The 22139-nt window shown below is 48.5% G+C and overlaps 2 protein-coding genes across 2 annotated transcripts; one reads left to right on the top strand and one right to left on the bottom strand.

Moving 5' to 3' along the window:
• Positions 1 to 177: 177 nt before the first annotated feature.
• Positions 178 to 16981, bottom strand: LOC120653825. The gene is made up of 23 exons (XM_039931504.1): positions 16787 to 16981; positions 16539 to 16608; positions 15699 to 16424; positions 14665 to 14846; positions 14486 to 14560; positions 14269 to 14403; positions 13558 to 13676; positions 13066 to 13362; positions 12906 to 12993; positions 12648 to 12753; positions 12075 to 12185; positions 5640 to 5803; positions 5238 to 5358; positions 4846 to 5070; positions 4571 to 4761; positions 4209 to 4376; positions 4018 to 4123; positions 3489 to 3626; positions 3219 to 3383; positions 2944 to 3147; positions 1092 to 1286; positions 951 to 1022; positions 178 to 828 (listed from the first exon to the last, which is right to left on the bottom strand). Exons 2-23 carry the CDS (start codon positions 16584 to 16586, stop codon positions 676 to 678), a joined length of 3789 nt encoding a protein of 1262 aa, XP_039787438.1. The 5' UTR covers positions 16587 to 16608; positions 16787 to 16981; the 3' UTR covers positions 178 to 675.
• A 2261-nt stretch (positions 16982 to 19242) lies between these two features.
• On the top strand, positions 19243 to 21948 carry LOC120653824 (chaperone protein DnaJ-like). The gene is made up of 5 exons (XM_039931503.1): positions 19243 to 19571; positions 19785 to 19862; positions 20078 to 20153; positions 21178 to 21251; positions 21591 to 21948. The coding sequence occupies exons 1-5, from the start codon at positions 19473 to 19475 to the stop codon at positions 21660 to 21662; spliced, it is 399 nt and encodes a 132-aa protein (XP_039787437.1). The 5' UTR covers positions 19243 to 19472; the 3' UTR covers positions 21663 to 21948.
• Positions 21949 to 22139: the final 191 nt, after the last annotated feature.

Here is a 22139-nt window from a genome sequence, read left to right as displayed (position 1 = left end):
CTTTGCTTGGAGACTTGGCTGACTGCTCGAGGATGGGACACGCAGCTTGTCAGCTATGGCAGTGACACTGAACTTGCAGCGAAAGCAGCAAGCAAATCATACTTGAAACGCTGGATACGACGGTTTTATATTGTAGTACGTCCATCATACTTGAAACGCTGGATAAGACGGTTTATATTTAAGTTTAAAGGCTTATGCACTTCTTTCAATACTATTGCTATACAATACAGGGACATCAGTAACCATGAAAGTTTTTATGCCCTTGTCCATACATTTTTTAAAGAATTCCTAACGACCAGTTGACATGTTAAAAAACAGAGCAACCGCTTAACCTCAGCTAGGTGCTATCAATGACGCTAAGCTACATTGTTACTTGAATTACGCTCTAAAGTGAAATCCAGTTTGCGAATGTAGACCAACAGACCATCCACCATCCCACAGGCAATGGGAACATAGCCCCGGTTAATCAGCAAAACTTTTTGATGGTGTAACATGACAGAGTTAGCTTCATGTACACCACGGAGCCTCCGGTAGGCTTCAGCGGTCTACTTCTCTTTATAACGATCCCAGCATCCTCATTGTGACCTTTTCTCTCCATGACACCACCTTCGATTTTCCAGAAAAGCTGCATGAGCATTCCAATGCGCATGACTAGTATGTACAGGGAAAAACTGATCAATAGTAGAAGCTAGAACTCTTCTGGCGGGGTGCATCTTTGCAGAGAATAGAGCGAACTTCCATGATGGATCTGGGTGGCTCTAGGTCCTTTGGTGGGAGTGTATTGCCGAGCAACTGTTGCAGCTGGGATGCAAAAGTATCATCCAATACCTGTCAGATTAACAGGTTTTATTAGACTATGGCCAAGATATAGGGTAATAAAAAGATTGCAATACATTATAATTGGGGGTGGGTGTGGGTGGTTGGGGGGGTTGCTGTGGAACTGAGCTTACCGAGATTGCGACTCGTGCGCCTTTATACCAGGCTTTATTTTCTTTGCGATTCTCCAGGAAACTCAGCACGTCCTAAAACTTGATCAAATTAGTAACAGAAGTGATAAGATTATGGACCGTCAATATTGATACTTCATATACCTGTCCCATCCTGTCCCAAAAACCTCGGCATATGGCTACAAAAACATGTACTTCAGAGACTTTGTGCACATGATTTATTGCCTCAATTAGTTGGTCCTTCAATGCCTGCATCCTGCTGCGGATATCAGATTCAATCACCAACTCTTTTGAATCTTGAATAATCTTTTTGAGCTTTGTGGTATTTTGCATACGGGTCTGCACAAAAACATCAAATGGAAAGAATATTGTGAGTTTATAGCAAATGTAACTGCACAATCACACTGTAAAGTGCCAGTAAGACCACCTATCCACAAGACTATAGCTAGCGTATAGAGTTGATGTGGAATCAGGACTTGGTTTGAGAAAAGTTTTTGTCGCTAGAAAATGATCATGAAATCTAGGGATGCAAGTGGGGCGGACTTTGCCGCAAGCCTGTTGGGCAGACCCGCCCCGCAAGCCCATGAAGTGCCGCAAATTGCGCCCGCACAGTTGAAGCGGCGGTAAGCGGCGTGCAAACGGGGCCCAGCGGCGCTGCGAGCCCGCAAGAAATTAGCATCCAGATAAACGCAGAAAAAGTGGGGGTGCCGCTGCCGCTGTTCGCTGCTCGGTCCACCCGTCCGGCTGCCTCCATCGGGCGCCTCTTCCTCCCGGCGGCGGCCGCCGACGGGGAGCGCGGCGCGGCCGCTCCCTGTTATCATCTTTCCGACGGCCTACGACGACGGGCTCGCGGCGCTGCAATTCCTCGACGGCTCGAAGAAGCGCCCCGTCCCTAATGGCGCCCTGAGACTGCGAGCGCTCGCTGCCTTACTCGTAGTCGGCGTCGCCGGTATGACGAGCACCAGCGACTCCGGGGCGCAGTGAGCCGGCGACACGAGCGCCGACCACGCGTGCCCACCGCTCCCGGAGGACTCCGATGAGGACAACGCCGAGGAGGACGCGGAACCCACGTTGTTGTTGGTGTTGAAGCTGTTGTGCTCGAGCACCAAGATGGGGCTGGAGCTACGGTATAGCGCGTCGTCCGTCTTGTCCGGCGGCAGCAGCACGACGCCTGCGTTGGCCGCCACCACGGAGCTCTTGATGGGGGCCGCGCAGTTGGCCGCCGGGAATGCCGGCTTGTGCGGGATGGAGGCGTCGTCGAAGAGCTCTGACAGCCACTCCAGCTGCGCCATGTTCATGTCCAGATCCAGGTCCTCGCACTGCGACTCTGCGGCCGTCGAACTCCTACATGCGCAGCGCCGCAGCAGCACCACGCGGGCTGCCGCAAAATCCGCAAAACGCTGGCGGTCCTATGCGGGCAGCCACATGTGCCCGCGTAAACTGTTGCGGCCGATGCGGACGCGGGGCGGACAGCCGCCGACCGCCCCGCTTGCAAGCATAATGAAATCGTACCTACATTGAACCTCAATACAATAACAAGGCCAAGATCAAATGAGGGCTTGTTCGGTTTGAAGGGGGTTGAATGTGTTTGGGAGGGATTACATCCCTAACAAGTCAAAATCCCTCTCAATCCCCTCCAATCCCCCCTCAATCCCCAAGGGGAGGGATTAACCGAACAATGGGAAAGAATTCATAGTTCTGGTCTCATACTGGCAGATCCACACTGGAGCTTGTAGCAAATAGAAATTTATTTAGCAGAAGACCATTTTGAGTATCATAATGATAAATTTACATTCAGCAACAGCAGCCCATGCCAGAACTTGCAGTTGCACCATGGATATAGATAATTCAGAAGAAATTTCTTTTTCAGGTAGAACTATGGATGAAACATGACTTGGTTTATGACATGATAAGTTTTGTGTCCAGTTCATTAGATTCACAAGAATTCCTAACAAGCCGAGTTCAGGAGAAAGTAACAGGTCAGAAACACACTCACATTCTCTGAAAGCTTCTCAACAACTGCTTGCATGTAATTTCGGAATTTAGCCCTCAATGTCACAGTAACTTCACTAAGTTTTTCTCCGATGGCTGCAGAATTTCCTCCATTAGGTATACAAGAACTCCACGACTTCAGATGACTCTCAATCCGAGGCCGCAAAACATCAAGTAGTCTTTTCAATGTATTCAAGAGAATGCCAAGCTAAAACCAGATAGGGGGTCAGATATTAATAATTAAAGTTCTGATAAACATGAATTACTAGCAAAACTTACATCTTCCGATACAGTATAGGGCACCGTTGAATTGCGCTTTGTGAGTTTCTGGACAACTTTGAGGCCAAATTTCTTTGGTGCAATACAATCCTTGAGTGGAGCTAAAACATCCGCATACTGTTTTTCCAGAGACTCAATCACCGCTTTCTCAACATCTGCAATGGCCTTTTGTTTCAAGGAATAAGAACAATTCATCGTAAGTCAGATTTCATTCTGATACAAATATAGTAATTAAAGAATCTGGAAGAGAATCCAGAGTTTCTGACATACATTCTCAAGAACGAATATGTATTCTGGCCATCGGCAAATGATAACTTCATACTCAGTCAATGTATTCCTCAATAAATCATACATCTCATCCACAAAAGGTGTTGTCATATGCTGAGTCCTAACTCCTGACCATTTGACCTGATAATTGGCAAAGGTAGTGGGCAATGAGATCCAGAAGAGTAAAATAATTAAAATCTGACAGCACTCTATACATATGCCACAATAATTGTTTTGAACGAACTGAAATCTTTTGAAAATAAATTATGGATAAGTTTATACGCATTTTATCTGCCCTGTTCCTAATGGCACTACAAGTAATATTAAGTAAACATTACCAAGACTGTCTAATTTATAACTACAAAACACATTTCTGCATGTGCTCACATGGAAGCATGCCCAATGTGCTGCCAGGTAGGAAAAAAAGCACAACCAACATTATGGAATCCATGGAAGCAGATTGACCATTATCCACCTTTAAATTTCATCATGTTAGGAATCTGTGTTCTGCAAATAAAAACTTAGCACCTACCTTATCCAGTCTGCAATTTTCCAGTAACATCCTGCGCTTGTCTTCAATCCATAATACAATGTATAAATGGAACAACTCTTTTGCATCAACACCTGCTTTTATAGGGCTGTGCAAAATTCAAACATATATATAAGGCATAACGCAAATACAATAATAAGACTTGATTTAGATTTACAACTGAAGAAAGTTACCAGATATTCCAGCTAGCAAGGTCCTTCTGAAAGTCAGCTGTAGCAATCACCAAATCAGCAACAGGTGATGCAGGACCAGCAGGAGGGCATGCAACGAGAAAAGCACGTAGTCTATTTGACAGCTCCACACTATATATGGCGGCAGCTAAATTTGGGAGGTCAACAAAACTGTGGAACCAAAGAAACAAATATAAACGAAAACATGTCAAAACAAAAGAGCAGAAAGAAAGAACAAGCAACATATACATTACACATAACGCGTATTTCCTGTAGACTGCACATAATGTTCTGTGCTTAGAAGGTGTACAACAGGCTATAACATTACAGCTGATTGGTACTGAAGCTTGGATGAGATCACGTACCTCGGAAGTATGTGCTGATTATGAATATCAATATCGGTAAAAATTTCATTGCGCAGGTTGTTGCATAATGATTTCATCTTCTGGTAAGCCGTGGTAACCGTTACCAAATCCACCCTGATGCCTTCTGAATTTCCTGTTACATACTCATCAGTCTCAAGCATGTGTCGCCTCGATCGCTTCCTGGCAGCTGCCTGAACATGAATTAAAACATAAAACATAAGTTCCAAGTAGAGAACATAATGAACCGTTTATTTACTGACTAGTTGAGTACTGACCTGGAAGTAACCACACAGTCTTAGTTGAGCCTCCGGGGATAGAACGTCATGTAGAAGACTGTACAGCTTAATAGCTGGTTCCAGTGCAGCAGCAGCCAATCCAGTTGGAGGTCTAAAATCTTCCACCAAACCCGATGGTATAGACTCATCTAGCGACTTGTAATTCTCAAAAACCATTGCTAGAGTTTGTTCAATTTGCTCCTCAACTTCCCCCAGTATTCGGTTCTGTGTGAAGAAATACCAGTCAATCAATAGTGAGATGTTTGCCACAGCAGCATTTCAGACAGATAATAACAATACAAAAGTCAATTAATTCGATCAAACAATCTAACATTGACAGTAAACCTAGGAAATGTGTTGCCATGCCCGAAAACAGGGTGAGAGAAATATACCTCTTGGTGGCTCAATGTAGCAGTAGTGTGGTTCTTCATAAGTATAGGTAACAAAAGCTCGTGAACTAGATTGAGCCAATCAGCAGTAGGGGTTGCAACATCCATGATATAAGAGAGATACCTATACAAGTATAGCAGGCAGCAATCTCTTAATTGACTTAGCTGAGGACGAGAAAAGAAATGAGGAGGGGGTTACAGTAATTTAATTCATTCTAAAATCTAAGCAACTAGCACATAACCCTTTTGAGCAATGCCCTCATTTTGCTATATCAAGTGCAAGAGGACACATAAAAAAATGACATGTGCTTTGCCTAAGGACATTAGATCCGAATAAAGCATCCCACGGTTCTCAAGGTAAAGTAGAAGATAGAAAAGACTGGGGCCCAGTAAATAGGGAGGTACCTCAACTTCGTGTAGGCATCTGAAACCCCATAATACAATGCAAATTCTGTCAACAACCACTTCCAAGAGCCATGCACGACTAGGTTCCGTTGTTGAATGTGCTGCGCTTTCATTGCAACCTCCAAAACGATATCATATGCCACAGTTTCTGCAACAGAACCGTACTACAGAGCAAAGAATGGCTATTAATAAAGAGACAATCATTATTGTCCAGCAAGTGAAAACAGAGCAGTATTCCTTCAATCAGTATATATTAACTGTTAGCAAGGGGTTTTGTACTCATGGGCTCTAGTCTCGTCTGGCCGCATGGGCCTGTACACCATGCGCCGGCCCTGGTGGTATTTGGATAGGTGTGCGTCTGATTAGGCAAGGATCTTCTGGTTGTTGGGTGTTTCTATAAACCCTAGGTCATCCTTGCCTATATATATGTAACTCATGCCTCACATCCTAATCAATCAATCTTTCCGAGCCATACTGCTTTCATGGTATCACGAGTCCGGGTCTTTACCCCGATTCCCTTTCCGCTGCCCTAGCGCGCCGTCCCTTGGCTGCGCTCCGCACCGGCCTCCCGCCATTGTTGCGTCCACCCAGATGGCCGGATCCACCCCACCCCAAGACGCCGTCGATGGCTCCCCCGACGCCGATCACCTCGCTGCTGAGGAACAGCGACGCGCTGATCGCGCCGTGGAACGCGCAGCCGCACGCGCCGCCGCCCTGGAACTCGCCCAGGCCGCTGAGCTCGAAGCCGCCGCCGCCTCCAAGGAACGCAATGCCGCTGCCACCCGTGCCCGCGACGCCCTCAAGCGCGCGGCCGACGCGCGCGCCGTCGCCGACGCCCCCTCCTCCGATGATGAAGCCGAGGATGACGCGGACGCCAAGGATGCCAAGGTCGTCCACGGCTCCGATCTCCACCAGGCCATGCTGATGCACGAGGCCGCCACCGTCTTGAATCTCCATGCTCAGGCGGTGGCCGTCCAAAACATCCGCAGCCTCATCCCCATCCTCCTCGACCTCAACGCCGGGAACTACGCGCGGTGGCGCGATCAGTTCCTCCTCACCGCCGGCAAGTTCTCCTTGGAGGATCACGTCCTCCGTGACCCGCCGGCGTGCGTTTTCCCGGACTAGACACGCATGGATTGCGTAGTCAAGTCTTGGATCTACGGCACCGTCTCCAACGACCTTGCCGACACCGCCATGGAGCGCGACACCACTGCCCGTGCCGCCTGGCTTGCCCTCGAGACCCAGTTTCTCGGCAACCGGGAGACACGGGTCCTGTACCTCGACGCCCAATTCCGGCAGTTCGTGCAAGGTGACCTCTCCATCGTCGATTACTGCAGGACGTTCAAGCAGATGGTGGCCAAGCTACGGGATCTGGGCGAACATGTCACCGACAGGATTCTCGTCCTGAACGTGATCCGTGGCCTCAACGACCGCTACACCGCCCTCGGCCTGCATCTCCGGCGCGCTCGGCCCTTCCCCACCTTCGACGACGTGTGCGCGGACCTCCTCATGGAGGAGCTCAACCTCGCGAACCGCTCCTCCACCTCGTCCACCGCACTCGTCGCCTCGACCGCTGGCCAGCACGCGAGCGGCTCTACTTCCTCCTCCGGCGGCGCACCGCGGACACCCCCTGGCGGGGGCTCGAGCTCCGGGGGCGCGGGCTCCGGCAAGCCCTCCAAGGAGAAGAAGGGCGGCCGCGGCAGGCGCGGGGGCCGCGCCCAGCAGAAGACCACCCCTCCAACCGGTACCAGCGCCGCCAACGGCGGCAGCTCCTCCGGCACCGGCGGACCCGGCGCCAGCGGAACGCCCGGCGGGGCTCCCTGGCCTTCGCTGTATAATCCGTGGGCCGGGACGATACAGATGTATCCCGGCCCGCGGCCTCCCGTGGCGCCTCAGCAGCCCGTGCGTCCTGGGCCGCAGCAAGCCTTCGTGGCCCAGCCGGCCTTCGCTCCACTTGGGCTGCCACCGGGTTTCTTCGGCTACCCCGCGGCCCAGGTTCCCCAGGGCGCCACCTGGGCTGCCACTCCTCCGCAGACCCAGTACAGTCCCCTCTCCGGCACGCCGTCGTGGGATCAACAATCACTCGCCTCCACGTTCAGCACTATGACGCTGAACCAGCCGCAAAATAATGAGTGGTTCTTCGACACAGGTGCCTCCTCGCATATGACTCCCGATCCTCATACTCTTTCACATACCAGCTACCCTACGTCATCTCTTCCTGCTTCAATTATTGTCGGTGACGGTTCTCTTATTCCTGTCACTTCCTCTGGCGGCGCCCACTTTCCTGGGCCTTTACATCTTAATAATGTTCTTGTTTCACCTAAACTCATCAAGAACCTTATTTCTGTTCGCCAGTTTACCATTGATAATAATTGTTCAGTTGAATTTGACCCCTCTGGCTGTTCTGTGAAGGATCTCAAGTCCAGGAACGTGATCATCAGGTGCAATAGCTCCGGGCCGTTGTATCCTCTCCAGCTCCCTGCAGCTCAGTCTCTTGTCGCCGTTTCCACGCCGACGCTTTGGCATCGACGCCTCGGGCACCCTGGTCACGAGGCTCTCTCCAAGCTAGCGCTTCCTGGGTGTACTAGAACTACTAGCTCCTCGTTGTGTCATGCATGTCAGTTAGGCCGGCATGTGCGTCTTCCGTTTCGTGTGTCTTCGTCTCGTGCTTCACATAAGTTCGACCTCATACATTGTGACCTCTGGACATCACCTGTTGCTAGTGTCTCGGGTTTTAAATACTATTTGGTCGCTCTTGACGATTATTCACACTATCTTTGGACGTTTCCCCTGCGGCTCAAATCTGACACTTTCTCTACACTGTCTCACTTTTTCGCTTATGTGAAAACTCAGTTCGGCGACACGATCAAGGCAGTTCAGTGCGACAACGGCCGCGAATTCGACAATTCCAGCGCCCGCACGTTCTTCCTCACCCACGGCATTCACCTCCGGATGTCCTGTCCTTATACATCCCCGCAGAACGGTAAAGCCGAGCGCACCATTCGTTCTATTAACAATGTGATTCGCTCCTTGTTAATCCAGGCCTCGCTTAAACCGTCCTACTGGGTCGAAGCGCTGCATACAGCGACCCTCCTGTTCAACATCCTCCCTACCAAGACGCTGCACTTCGGCACCCCTCACCATGCCCTTCTCGGCACCGACCCATCATATGCCCATTTGCGCGTCTTCGGTTGTCTTTGCTATCCAAACCTCTCCGCTACAGCCCCCCACAAACTTGCACCACGCTCATCCCGTTGTGTTTTTCTGGGGTATTCCGATCACCACAAGGGATACCGTTGCCTTGATCTTCAGTCCAACAGGATTTTGATCTCGCGCCACGTCATCTTCGACGAGTTCACCTTTCCCTTTGCCGAACAAACCCAACCTGTAGCGGACTATGGTTTCTTGGAGGATTTCACTAACTCGGTGCCCAGCCCCATTGGCTCGTCACCTCTGTTTCCTGCAGGTCTTCCCGTCGCCCCTTGCGCGCCGGCCCGCGTCGTTCCTGCGCCCAGCACCACTGCTGGCGCAGGTCCCTTCCTCCAGCTGGGGACTGGATCGCCGCCCGCCGCTCAGGTCGTGCCACGCGCGGCGTCGCCTGCGCCAGCGCCACGCACGGCACCGTCCTCACCCGCGCCACGCGCGGCTCCGACTTCGACGACATCCTCCGCGCCAGCGCCACGCGCGGCACCGTCCTCACCCGCGCCACGCGCCGCCCCGTCTTCGCCCGCGCCATACGCGGCGCCATCCTCGACACCTGCGCCACGCGCGGCCCCACTTCACGTCTACTCGCGCCGCGCCTCTAAGGTGGTTCCTGCGCCGACCAGCGCACCGGCCCTCCCCAAGGGTGCTGTTCCCGTCCCTCCGGTCGTCAACGACCATGGGATGCAGACTCGCGCCAAGTCCGGGCTTCGCTTCCCGTCTGCATACCAGGCGGCGCCCCTGTCTCCAGTTCCTCGGACGTTCCGTAGCGCCCTCGCCGATCCCAATTGGCGGGCTGCTATGGAAGCGGAACACTCGGCCCTTCTGGAGAACAACACCTGGGAACTCGTACCGCGCCCACCTCGTGCGAACATCGTCTCCGGCAAGTGGATTTACAAGCACAAGTTCCATGCTGATGGAACTCTCGAGCGTTACAAGGCACGATGGGTGCTTCGTGGCTTCACTCAGCGTCCGGGCATCGACTTCGACGAGACCTTCAGCCCGGTGGTGAAGCCCGCCACGGTCCGTACAGTGCTCTCGATTGCACTGTCCCGTGGGTGGGCTGTTCACCAACTCGATGTGAAGAACGCCTTCCTCCACGGCACCTTGACCGAGACCGTCTACGCTTCCCACTGCCGGGTTTGAGGACTCCGCACATCCGGACTTTGTTTGCCGCCTCAACAAGTCCCTCTACGGTCTCAAGCAGGCACCTCAGGCATGGTACAGTCGCTTCGCCTCCTACCTGGTTTCTCTTGGCTTCGTCAACGCCAAGACCGACACCTCGCTGTTTGTGTACCACCGTGGCGGCGACACCATCTACCTGCTTCTGTACGTGGATGATATTGTTCTCACGGCTTCATCTACGGCTGTGCTCCAGCGCACCATCTCTGCCCTTCAGCGTGAGTTCTCCATGAAGGACCTTGGCGAGTTACATCACTTCCTGGGAATGCGTGTTCAGCGGCGTGATGGCTGCCTGCTTCTGTCTCAGCACCAGTACATGCTGGACATCTTGGATCGGGCTGGCATGGCCCAGTGCAAGCCTTGTTCCACCCCCGTCGACACCAATCCGAAGATGTCTGCCGCTACTGGAGCGCCTGTTCAGGATCCATCAGATTTTCGGAGTCTGGCTGGTGCATTGCAGTACCTGACGTTCACTCGCCCCGACATCGCGTATGCGGTTCAGCAGGTCTGTCTCCATATGCATGATCCTCGGGAAACTCACTTGGCTGCGCTGAAGCGCATTCTTCGCTACGTTCGAGGTACCCTACACTTGGGGCTGGTTCTGCGTCCTTGTCAACAGGAGGATCTGGTGGTGTATTCTGATGCTGACTGGGCCGGCTGCCCGGACACACGCAAGTCTACCTCAGGCTATGCAGTGTTCCTCGGGGATAATCTTATCTCCTGGTCGTCCAAGCGTCAAAACACGGTCTCTCGCTCCAGTGCCGAGGCAGAATATCGCGCCGTCGCCAATGCTGTTGCCGAGGCTTCCTGGCTGCGCCAGCTTCTCAGTGAGTTACATTCTCCCCTGCGCCGTGCCACATTGGTGTATTGTGACAATATCAGCGCAGTCTACATGACCTCCAACCTAGTTCAGCATCAACGTACCAAGCACATCGAGATCGATCTTCACTTTGTGCGGGAGCGTGTTGCAGTTGGTGATCTTCTCGTGCTCCACGTTCCTACGTCTTCACAGTACGCCGACATCTTCACCAAGGGACTGCCGTCTTCTGTCTTCACGGAATTCAGGTCCAGTCTGAACGTTCGATCCACTGACGATCAGACTGCGGGGGCGTGTTAGCAAGGGGTTTTGTACTCATGGGCTCTAGTCTCGTCTGGCCGCATGGGCCTGTACACCATGCGCCGGCCCTGGTGGTATTAGGATAGGTGTGCGTCTGATTAGGCAAGGATCTCCTGGTTGTTGGGTGTTTCTATAAACCCTAGGTCATCCTTGCCTATATATATGTAACTCATGCCTCACATCCTAATCAATCAATCTTTCCGAGCCATACTGCTTTCAAAATGCTATTGCCAAACTAGCAAACAGTTGTGAAAAGATAATTAATTCACGTCTTAAATGATTTATATTTTGAAAAGGGGCACCTTGTCTGTTGTATTAAATCCAACAAAGTTTGCAGACTCTCTAGGTCCACTGTTTATGCTAGATATTTAATAAATTAATAGTATAGAGTAATATGATTTCGCATTGAAGGTGCTCTTAGTATGTCAGAACTCAGAACTATAGATAGTGCCAAATTCAGTTCTGTTTGTCCAAAGTCAAACTTGTTTAGCTTTGACCATCAATAGCTAAAAATACAAATAGTTCTTCAGCATAAGGTTGACGCTACTAGATTCATCATTAGAAATGTTTTTATAATATATATATACATAACTGCTTATATTTGTGATCGGAATGAGCAACATGTCTGACAACAAGCCATTTGAGAAAATCTAAGATAAACTTGATATAACCTTTCCGATAAAAAAACTATCATATACCATCAAGCCAGAGATAAGCTGATCCAGATACTGTTATTATCAGGTTAATGAGAATCAAAACAGCTTGCGAGCCTTCAACTACTGTGACATTTACATCTCTAGTAAATTAACCACCAATTAAACGAATATAGTAATGGCATGTGAGCTGGTTACAATCTATCATGGACTAAGGCCAACAAATTTTACATTAGATAAATGTGTAACATATTCAGAGAGCTGAATTGGCAGCATCTGTACCTTCATGTTGTTCTCATCAGCAGCAGTGGTATAGTGTATATATAGTTGTATGCGACCCACAAGTTCATGCTCAGGTTCCCGATATATTGGCCACCATCGCAGCTTGTCAGCCTGCACAAAGAAATTTTGATGGTTTTAGAGGAGAATTAGTTTTATTGAGGCACAAAAGTTACATGATGCATTGAGAACAACAGGGTATGAACCCAAACAAGAGACATTTTTTTATAAATCTACTGGGTACAGTAGTACTATTTGAACATGGCAACATGTGCCCCCCCCCCTCCCTCCCTCTCCCTGACACTCCGTGTGCACACCAGACCTACAACTACACTAAGTAAAATCTACAGAAGCATCCAAGGCCCCAAAGGTGATGGGTACATCATATTCCCGTTGTAGATTCACATGCGAGAGGCAACAATTTTATTTTAGGGAACCAGCCCCTGTGTCAATCCAATCAAACTCAGGACCGATGGGTTTCTAACACTCCACTTAGCTATCGCTCATGTCCTAACAGGAGCCATTTTTGATAAACAATTTTGGCAACAAGTAGCAAAATGGTTCGTAAAGTCTTACAGGATCCTCAGCCATTGTAGCAACTTGAGCAACAACACGACCACAGGGCTTTCCCTTTGAATCAGACACATCGATGATCAAATCATCTCCAAGGCTATCAGGAAAGCTGAAATATCAACATAAATGGTCACTTGGTCAGCTTGACTAATTTTGTTCCTACAAGAGTAGGTTTTGACAAATACATAACAAGCCGAGTAGCATGCAGAGCAAATGAATGAATGGTGACACAGCTATTATAGGAACTTCTCTTGCACATACAAGACATGAGTTTCACCAGATCCTGGCTGCATAGGTACCACATCATCTTCAGGTGAACTTTTAAGCCTCAATTGGCAGGAGTATGTCTCTGAGGCAAGAAAAAACATCATGAGACTAATTCAAGAGGCTGAAGTCTACGGGAGAAGTAAAGCATATTAACCTTGTGGCACTTCATAGGATGAACTGCTCCGCAGAGTAGTCACACCAACCTTTAACAGACCAGACACCTGCTTGATATACTGAGCACTTGCTTGCATGTATGCTAAGCTATGTTTCGAGAACGAACTATTAGCAGGAAGCTGTGGTAAAACTCGAACTCTTCGTACAGACTCCCATCCTGATGAAAGCGTGGATTGTACATTGGATAAACGGTACCGGACAGAATCCAATTTCAGCATTGGCAATGACGAAAAGTTGCAACCAGAAGGCATATCTACAGACATCCGAACTTTGCGAACTGCAATAAGAATGATATTAAGTTAGCGTTAATGCCTCGGCATTTTATGTATTAGTCTAAACTGGTCACAAGCAACAGTCTAACAAATTAACAATTGATAGGATGTGCTAATTTCCTAGAGGTCTTCATGAATAATAAACCAAAAATACCTAGCAGATAGGGTATGCAAATGGAAAGAATATATTGATTTTGTACCTTGAACCTTCATTTTGCCTATTGTTTTCTTGGGCTTTGATGCAGCTCCTTCACTAACTAGTTCTGATGCACGCTTCGACATAAGCTCCTCTTCTGATTGTAACAAAACATTTTGCAAACTAAATGAAACATTCAAGAATGTCAGAGCTTCCTCAAGTGTTACATTTAGGAGTACAACAAAAGACATGTAGAACAACCGGCATAAGCTAGAATATTGCACTATGATAAGATGAACAATGAATAACTAATAAGTTGGTGAAATACATGTTCAATGTGGTAGCCAAAAATAGAATTTTTAAGTAATATAATATCTGGGGGCCTAGCTGAAACTTGCTATTCCTGATATAATCACACTATGTTGGTTTAAAGAGCATATGTAGATTAATGCAGACACTGAAAGAAGATACTTCAAGCCATTCGGTATCTTCTATTCTTTATAATCTGCAATAGCAAGTTGAGGTTGCATTTTTCAAACCGAACTAACTTAGTTCTGGCGGCAGTATTTTGCTTCCAGAATAGAACTTAAAACTAATGCATTGTTCTCCGTAAAATGTTTTGGTGCTTGCGCACAGCTGTCCCTAAAAATACAAAACACAGCAATGGACATCCACAGAACTGACAGTTGCAAGAGGCAGTAACAATATCTAATGATGATTATAGCCTGTTTGGTTTTGGTGAGTCATCTTCAATTATGTGGAACAGTTAACTCACCTGAATGTATTTCTCAAGAGTGTGCATTCATTTTCCAGAAAAACTGGAGCTTCCATACAGCCTCTAGCCCATGCATGAAGGCACAGGCGGACACAAGCATCATAAGCAAGTACAGAATACCAGGGACCTTGCAGACTATAAAAAAAAGTTCAAGAAATGTGTTAAAGTGATTCCACTACATATTTATTTGAACACTTGTTCTTTAATAAAAAAATACCTAGCATGAAATGTTGGGACTCGAAGAGGAATTGAACTAGATGGCTTGCTTGTGTGTCCTCCATTCAAAGTGCCCCTGCATAGCAGGAAAAAACAATTAGAAGGATGAGTAAACAGAACGAAACATTTCATTCCATTAAAAAAATGATTTTTATGACATGTTGTAGAGGCTAAGGCTACCTGTCATTTTTGTCAGCTAGGTTAGCTCCCCCATTAACTTCTTGGTGTTCTTCAATTTTGGCAGATAAGTCATCAGTGGAATTCGCGTTAGCACAAGATCTGGTATCATTGCGAGTAACTGGACGATGATCCTGTTCATAATCGTGTATTGGAGGTGCACTAGGGACATCAGACAACCCATCCTGCACATAAAACATATGATCAAACTTGAAAATCTTTAAGAAAATCACATCAAGAAATTAGTGCCATCAACACATAGGATTTTGTATGAACCAAGAACCATTTAGTGCTGTAACTAGAAGTTTATTTTCAAAGATGATGGATAATGTAAATGGTGAAGGACAAAGCAAGAAACATCAGACCCCAGCCCCAGCTGATTTAGCCTTTTTGTTTGGACTTTGGAGGACATCAAACCCCAGCAAGAATAAGTGTTGAGAATCAAGATATGCCCCCAAGGCGTTCAATAGTGCCACAGGATGGTTTCTAGTAAATGCATAAGGTTGTTAGCCTTCAATAGTGCCATGGGATGGCTTACACACGGAATGGGAATGGAATTACTCCGACATAGCCAGTTAGCCATGGAAACCTATAGTGACGTTTACAGAAAATAGTGGTAGTGTCCAGAGAATCAGTTGATCAATAACTAGAATATTTGATAAAGAATTTTCAAAGTTTAATATGTAGTTTCTCAGAATCATGTAAATAACTATGTACTGAACAATTTGACTTGAAAAACTATTTCTAGGTAAATATGAAAAATCTACATTCTAATTATGTGATGTTCTGTCAATTGTCATATTTAACAGGTATATTATTTGTTGAGATAATTAACATATTCCCAGTTCAAACACTTTTAAATGCAACCCCGACTTGAAACAAAATGGAACTAACAGACGGTGCATCACATAGAGAAACAAGGTAGATGAATGGAAATGCTTTGGAGATAGGCAACGTATGCTATGCAAACCACATTCGTATGCAAACTATGGAAACTCCAATCTGGACCATCTTGCAGATAAACAAAGAAAACTAACCAATTTATGTGTTGGTTTCACATCCTCTCGAGCAGGGACATGAGAAGAATAGCTGTCTGGCTGGTAGGCTTTCGAATTTAGAGGCTTATTGCGGCTGTAATTCTCTGCAGCTGCTGCACGAGTCTTCTGAACCACATTCTTCACCTCTCTTCGGGCTGGGCCAGTATGGGAGTACTCTGATGCATACCCACCTTTGGAGGTCACACCATTGCTCTGCCCTTCCACCTGGCTAGAAAATTCAGAGCTGCCTGCAGAGTCTGAGTACTCCTCGTTAACATACCCAACAACACTGGCCTGCGGCCGTCGCAACGGCTGCGCCTTAGCTCTTGGCAGTGCTGTGTCTCGCGAAGAGCTCAAGTCCGAGTAACCATCATCAGTGGAGTAGTAGTGTTGTTGACCAGGCATGGTGGCGTAGCGGTAGAGCGGCACGGCAGTTCGTCGGGTCACGTCGTCGCGGCGGGGCGACGAGTCCACCGAGTCCCTGCCGCTGCAGACCTCAATCTCATCGTTGTCCGACGACTCGTCCATGTCAGATCCCGAGGCGGCGCTGCCGTCGTCGCTGCGCAGCGAGGAGCGTGTGAGCGGCACAGCCGTGCCGCGCGTCATGTGCCCGCTCCGGAACTTCTCCGGCGGCGGCATGCCGAGGCCCCCGCGGCCGGCCGCGCCGCGCACGGCGCGGAGCACGTCCATGCGGTCGTGACTGTGTAGCGCCGCCGCTCCCTGGCCCTGCCGCCGCATTGGCACAATCCAACACCACAGGCACAGAAAACACGCGTCAGAGACCCGAGGCCGCAGCAACTCAAATCAGCTAGGGTTCGGCGGCGCGGCGAGCTCACTCACCTCTCGCACCCACTTGAGCGCGTCGCGATCTAGCCCCTCCGTGAACATGGTGAGCGCATGCGGATTCCAACTGAAACGGGCGAACAAATCAAGCAAAAATCAGAAAAATCCCGAGCCGACCGCACTAAATGCGAGTGATTCCCACACTGAGAAAATTCGGGAAAAAAAACTCACCCGCAGATTTTAAAAAACACAGTGCGAATTCGAGGGAATGGGAGCTGAATCGTGCAGGGGGGCGCAATGCTCACCTAGTTACCTAGGAGCCGGGTCGGCGCGCGGATTTGCCGCTGGTGTAGTGACGCGAACGCCCGGATTTGAATTCCTTCCAACGAATGACGCGAGGAATTCTGCGAGCCGCGCGCTGGGGGATAGAGACGGGAGCGAGAAACGGTGGCGAGGGGCGGAAGAGGAAAGGGGAGCCGAGTAGGAGGAAAGGGACAAAGCCTGTGGCCGTACTGGCAAAATTACTAAACCCACAGTGCCTACGGGAAGGGGACGGCTGATTTTGTAGGTCAGTCCTCGGTTATTCCGGTAATATTGGAACGAGGTCGACCCTTCCATAAATTTAAAAGAAAAAAAAGACCGATCCTACACTTGAAATAAAGCTTTTTAATGAGGTGCTACTAAAACTGACGCACACTATCGGCGCAAAAAGGAAACAATTGATTCGATAATAAAATTTCCTATTTAGCATGCAGCATCGTTAATTAACTTTCTTATTACGGTGCCGTGAGCTCCTTAAGTTACTGCAAACTAATAGTCGCATCTTCTATCCACTTATAACGCGAGGACCCACGCGGAAAACGCCATCCTCTTGCTGGGCCCTCCTTTGGTCGTCCGTTTCCTTTCTTTCCGTTAATCCTCCCCGTAAGCCACAACGGGAGGAGGACGCAGCTGCGCCTGCGCTCCGCTCACCGACCCGGGCGTCGTTGACGACGTCAGGGCGCGCGCGGCAACGTCGGGGAACGGGCCCCCCCCCCCGTAACGGTCGAAACGTTAGTGGTGGGCTGGGGGCCGGACGTGCCCGTAGTGGGGTGCGGAGTGTGGACCGGCGACCGGTGGGAACGCGCTCCCCGCCCTCCGGGCCTCCCCTCCAGGCTCCAGCTGCGCGCCTGGGCCGCCTGCGCTCGCCGTGCGACGCAGCGGCTGCCGTCGGATCCGCCGTGGGACACGTGCCGGACATCGAGGACGGGACGGCGTGTGGGGCCTCTCGGGTCGGGGAGATGGGGCGGCGCATGGGGAGCTGCGTGGGAGAGGGTCTCATGGCCGCGGGCCCCGCGTGTCGGGATCCTTTTTCAAACGGCGTGGTCGGAGTCATGAGCCTCTAATCAGTCTGTTCTTTTACGTGTAGTCGAAAGACGTTCTGCCCCTGGTGTTTTGTGGGAATTGCAGTGGCATAGCGCTCCTGCCACTGACAGAGCGGCGCTTCGAGCTTTCGGTAATATGATACTGTGCTGGAATGGCGTGTGTGTGGGCCCGAGGCGAAGGGTTGTGTGGAGAAAAGGCCAAAAGTGCTAACCGTCCACGGTGCGTGCCCATGTTATAGGATTCTCATTTGTGCCTATGCTTTTGGTCACGGAATATCATTTCATTTGGAGGGTAAATCAAAAACACCTACTATCGGTTAGCACGTCCCTGTTTTCATGAACATTTCTTTTGAAGATTAGTCTTCATGAACATTTTTACTGTGGCGATAAAGGCCACAAGGTTGTCCAGAGTTCCATCTTCCATCTTGGTCGTGCCTTCCAAGTTTCACTAAGCGCTTTTTTTTTCTTCCTTTCGAAAAACAACCAGACGCATTTTCGTTTGAGTGAACCACGGAGCGAGCTGAGCTTTTTCCTCCGGCGGAAAAAAGGCGCGCGGTTTGGTCGGATTAGACGAGAAACCGGCGGGGGTACTCCGGTGGGTGGTGCTGGACTGCTGGCGCCCGCCAACATGCGCATCGTATCTCACGTACTCGGCGCTCACATGAAACGCACTTGCGAGCGCGACCTGCACCCACGGAAAGGTTGCCGCCCGGGTCGAGCTCCTCTCGCTCCAGCTCCTAGGGGGCAAAGCTGGAAACTGTGAAGCGTTTTTTTTTTTAGCCAGAAGTGCAAACGGTTCTGGTGCTTTGACCTGCTGAACAGAACAGTGGTGCGCAGTGGTTTCTCTTGACTGACCTCGTTCGCTGCGCAGTGTGAACTTGCACGCGCATGTGAGGCATTTTCCTCGCAAGATCTGCTTCCTTCGGCACTACGGAATGTCAGGCTGGGGGGCCTGTGTTTGGATTCTTCCCTGGCTAGTCGATGCCGCTAATGGCACCGTGGTCGTCTGCACTGTTTTGTTTAGTACTACAGCAGTAGCAAGTGGGGGATGCAAAGCAGAGCTCGCCCAGGTAACACGGCAGGTTCCGGGGACGGGCCCCCTTTGATGATCCGAATGCGGAGAGGCGATTGGAAAGCTGTAGGATTACTGGAACCAGTGGAGCGTCTCCTGGAACCAATTTGGCAGAGCATAGCATCCTGCATCCAGTGGACTTGGCTAGTTATAGTGTGCCTACTTTTAGATTAGTGGGAAAGCCGGTGTTCAAGATCACGAGTCCTTTTGCCGTGGTACTTTTAGTGAGTACTAGTATAATATTTTAGTGAAATGCACGGTGGTGCCTGGGGCGAGTGTAGCGCTAACATAGCTTTAATTCGAACTCGGATGCTCCCTCCGACCACGATCGTGTATTGTCATGACGGCAATTTGCGAATCATGACGTGCAAACATGCATTGTTTTTCTGTCGACGCCGCTGGCATACTGGAGACTAGCCCAGTCCCAGTGTCCCGGCGGCACCCCACGCGCCACTGCCATCTCCGGGAAGGAACCCCTGGGAAAGGAATCGGCGCTGCGGCAGCCGGCGGCGGCGGAGCGAGGGAGCCAATCCCACGTCGAGGGGAGGGTGCGAGATGTGGTGGGAATGGGAGGACGGCGGGGAGGAGACGGCGCGGGCGCGGGAGGAGACACCCGTCGACTTCGACTTCATTTCCCTCCTCGCCAAGCCCAAGGTGAGGCGCAAACGTTACCCCTCCCCTGTTCTTCTTCCGATTCTGCCGCCCGATTTTGGGTTGCGGCGGTAGGGCCAATTGGGCCCTTTGGAATTTAGAGGCCAGATCGTGTTGAATTTTATTCCCTTTGCTAGTTTGCCCCTTTCGCGTGCTTCGCATTTCTACGAAGCTTACTGGCTCGTGCTGAACGGCGGAACTGTGTGGTGCCTGCAGGATTACTACAAGATATTGGAAGTTGATTACCATGCGTCGGAGGAGACAATCAGGTCCAGCTATATCCGGCTTGCGCTGGTTGGTATCTATCCCACTACCAATGAAGTCTTGTAATTTAATCATATAGTTCAGTTTTCTTGAGCAAAATGGTTGCTTCAAGGGGCATATTCCCTAAAATAATCTCATTGAGGATACTCTTTGCTTGCTAAATTAATTGACATCCTTTCCATTGCTCTCTGATAGTTGATGCCATGATGGTAATGTATATCCTTTCCATTACATTTTGGCTGCAGAAATGGCACCCTGATAAGAAGCAGGGTGAAGAAAATGCAACCTCCAGATTTCAGGAGATTAACGAGGCATATCAAGGTCAGCTTGATTGGTTCATTGGTTGCTCACTTGTTCAGCATCGAAGCTTCTCCTCATGAGAAAAGTGGCATACATAAACTGTATCATGTACTTTTTGCATAATTCATGCTTAATGCCTCCTAAATGATGTTGTCTAAGCAGCATCTTTTGCTGTACTACTGCTTGTCTATTGTGTTTGCTTCTATAACCATGAATGCTGTTAAGAAGAAGGTATCATACCAAGTCGGATATCAGTGTATACAATACCTACTTATGGTGGCTATGTTTCCCCAGCCATACCTGCCACAGATTATGCTAAATTTCTTACAAATTTTGCAGAACTTTTAGTAGCTTTAGGGGGAGCGTTACCACAGTTCCACAAGACTGGGAGTGTGTATACACCCTAAAACTTAGTAAAGCCATCATATTTGTTAAGAAGTAGCAAAATATTCAGATATGAATGCTCGAGATGTTAAGGAGCAGGCAATCAGGTTGGCATACATTCATAACATTTGTCTGTGTTCCTCAGCTACTGATCAATTACTGTCCCTGTCGTAGATGCTACCTAACTGATCCAAGACTAAGAATATGCCCTTGTACAAGAGAATGATGGAATGGCTACCACAATTCTAAAGATGCCCTATTACTTTTATTGTTTTAGTGGCCTGTAGGAATGTCTTGCTGCGTTGAATAGCTTGGCAAGTCTCTAAACTCTTCTTTGTTCGTTTAGGAGAAACTTTTTGTTGCTTCTTCCAAACTATTATTTGATAATATATTTGACTGGCATAAAACTGTGTTAGATTTGAGGCAAATGTCATGCTTGAGCAGTTGAGCCATATCTGTTGAACATTCTGAACTTTTAGGCTGTATCCATCACCACTCTAGCTCTTGAGAAAGCTAACTGTGATGATAAGACTATCTCTTTTTTCCTAAAGAAATATTCTCTCACTGTGTCCTTTACTTTCCATTCAAGAAAGACAAATCCTGGGCTATTATGACACATCTTGTTTTATTGTTTCTGATGCCCCAACATTTCTTTTAACAGTTCTGAGTAATCCTGCAAAAAGGCAAGAGTACGACAAGAAAGGCATTCTATATGTTCAAGATCAGAATGTAGTGGTGAGCAACTATTTTTATTCTATACTCCCTCCCTACTCGAAAAGAAAGTCGTTTTGGACAAGGTTTGGGTCAAACATTGGGAATATAAATCATAAATACCTTTTAAGTTGTTGAATTTCAAAATACAAAAACCATATGAATAGATTGTTCTTGAAAAATACTTTCATAAAAATATAAATATATCACTTTGTGATAAATATTTTTATAAAAATAAGAAGTCAAAGTTAAGCTTTGAGACTGTGTCGCTGTCCAAAATGACTTTCTTTTCAAGTATGGAGGGAGTAGTTATCTTGTTACCCGGATATTCTCACACATTATGTTGTTTGCCAACAATTTCAGGACTACCTGAACCGGAACAAGGGTTTAATACTCACCTGCAATGGCCTTGGCATAAGGTACTCGGTATGGTGAGCATGTTCAGAGACGCCACAGTCTGCATCCGCCTGCAATCTTGGATGGGTGTCTAATTGTAAGATACTGTCTAGTAAAAAAGAATATGGTACGGCAGTACCATTTTTGGGGAGCTAGAGATGGACAGCTTGAGTTCATCTTACAACAAAGTTGATTTTATTTGTTGATCAGCTGTTGTTGGTTGCAACTTGCAAGGGCAGATATGTTCATGTAATCCTGTTGCTCCTTGTATGTAAGACACTGTCATTTTATGATACCCACGTTTGCGGTGTTCATACTTCCGTTATCTTTCAAGGGTATTCTGCGTCTGTACATGATCCGATGTACAAAGGAATAATCTCTTATAAAGAGATGCAACTTGGTACAGAATAAAGATGATTTCAAAAGGAAACATATATATAAAAATAGCATCAGCTGTTACAGAAAACTCCTTGTCTTCGAGCTCAGCATTTGGGTTTGACATTTTTTTCCCTACTG

Source organism: Panicum virgatum, chromosome 1N, assembly GCF_016808335.1.
Source record: "Panicum virgatum strain AP13 chromosome 1N, P.virgatum_v5, whole genome shotgun sequence".
In the NCBI taxonomy this organism is placed as follows: Eukaryota; Viridiplantae; Streptophyta; class Magnoliopsida; order Poales; family Poaceae; genus Panicum; species Panicum virgatum.
The sequence above is the reverse complement of the archived record's forward strand: the minus strand, read 5'-3'. Positions and strand labels throughout refer to the sequence as shown.

Excerpts from the sequence above, each read along its gene's own strand:
- LOC120653825 (XM_039931504.1), bottom strand. The coding sequence starts at position 16,586 with ATGTTCACGGAGGGGCTAGATCGCGACGCGCTCAAGTGGGTGCGAGAG. Across the intron at positions 12,186-12,647 it reads CTACAATGGCTGAGGATCCT|GCTGACAAGCTGCGATGGTG; the intron begins GTAAGACTTTAC and ends TTCTTTGTGCAG. Across the intron at positions 5,804-12,074 it reads CTGATGAGAACAACATGAAG|TACGGTTCTGTTGCAGAAAC; the intron begins GTACAGATGCTG and ends TTTGCTCTGTAG.
- LOC120653824 (XM_039931503.1), top strand. The coding sequence starts at position 19,473 with ATGTGGTGGGAATGGGAGGACGGCGGGGAGGAGACGGCGCGGGCGCGG. Across the intron at positions 19,572-19,784 it reads CCCTCCTCGCCAAGCCCAAG|GATTACTACAAGATATTGGA; the intron begins GTGAGGCGCAAA and ends TGGTGCCTGCAG. Across the intron at positions 21,252-21,590 it reads TTCAAGATCAGAATGTAGTG|GACTACCTGAACCGGAACAA; the intron begins GTGAGCAACTAT and ends CAACAATTTCAG.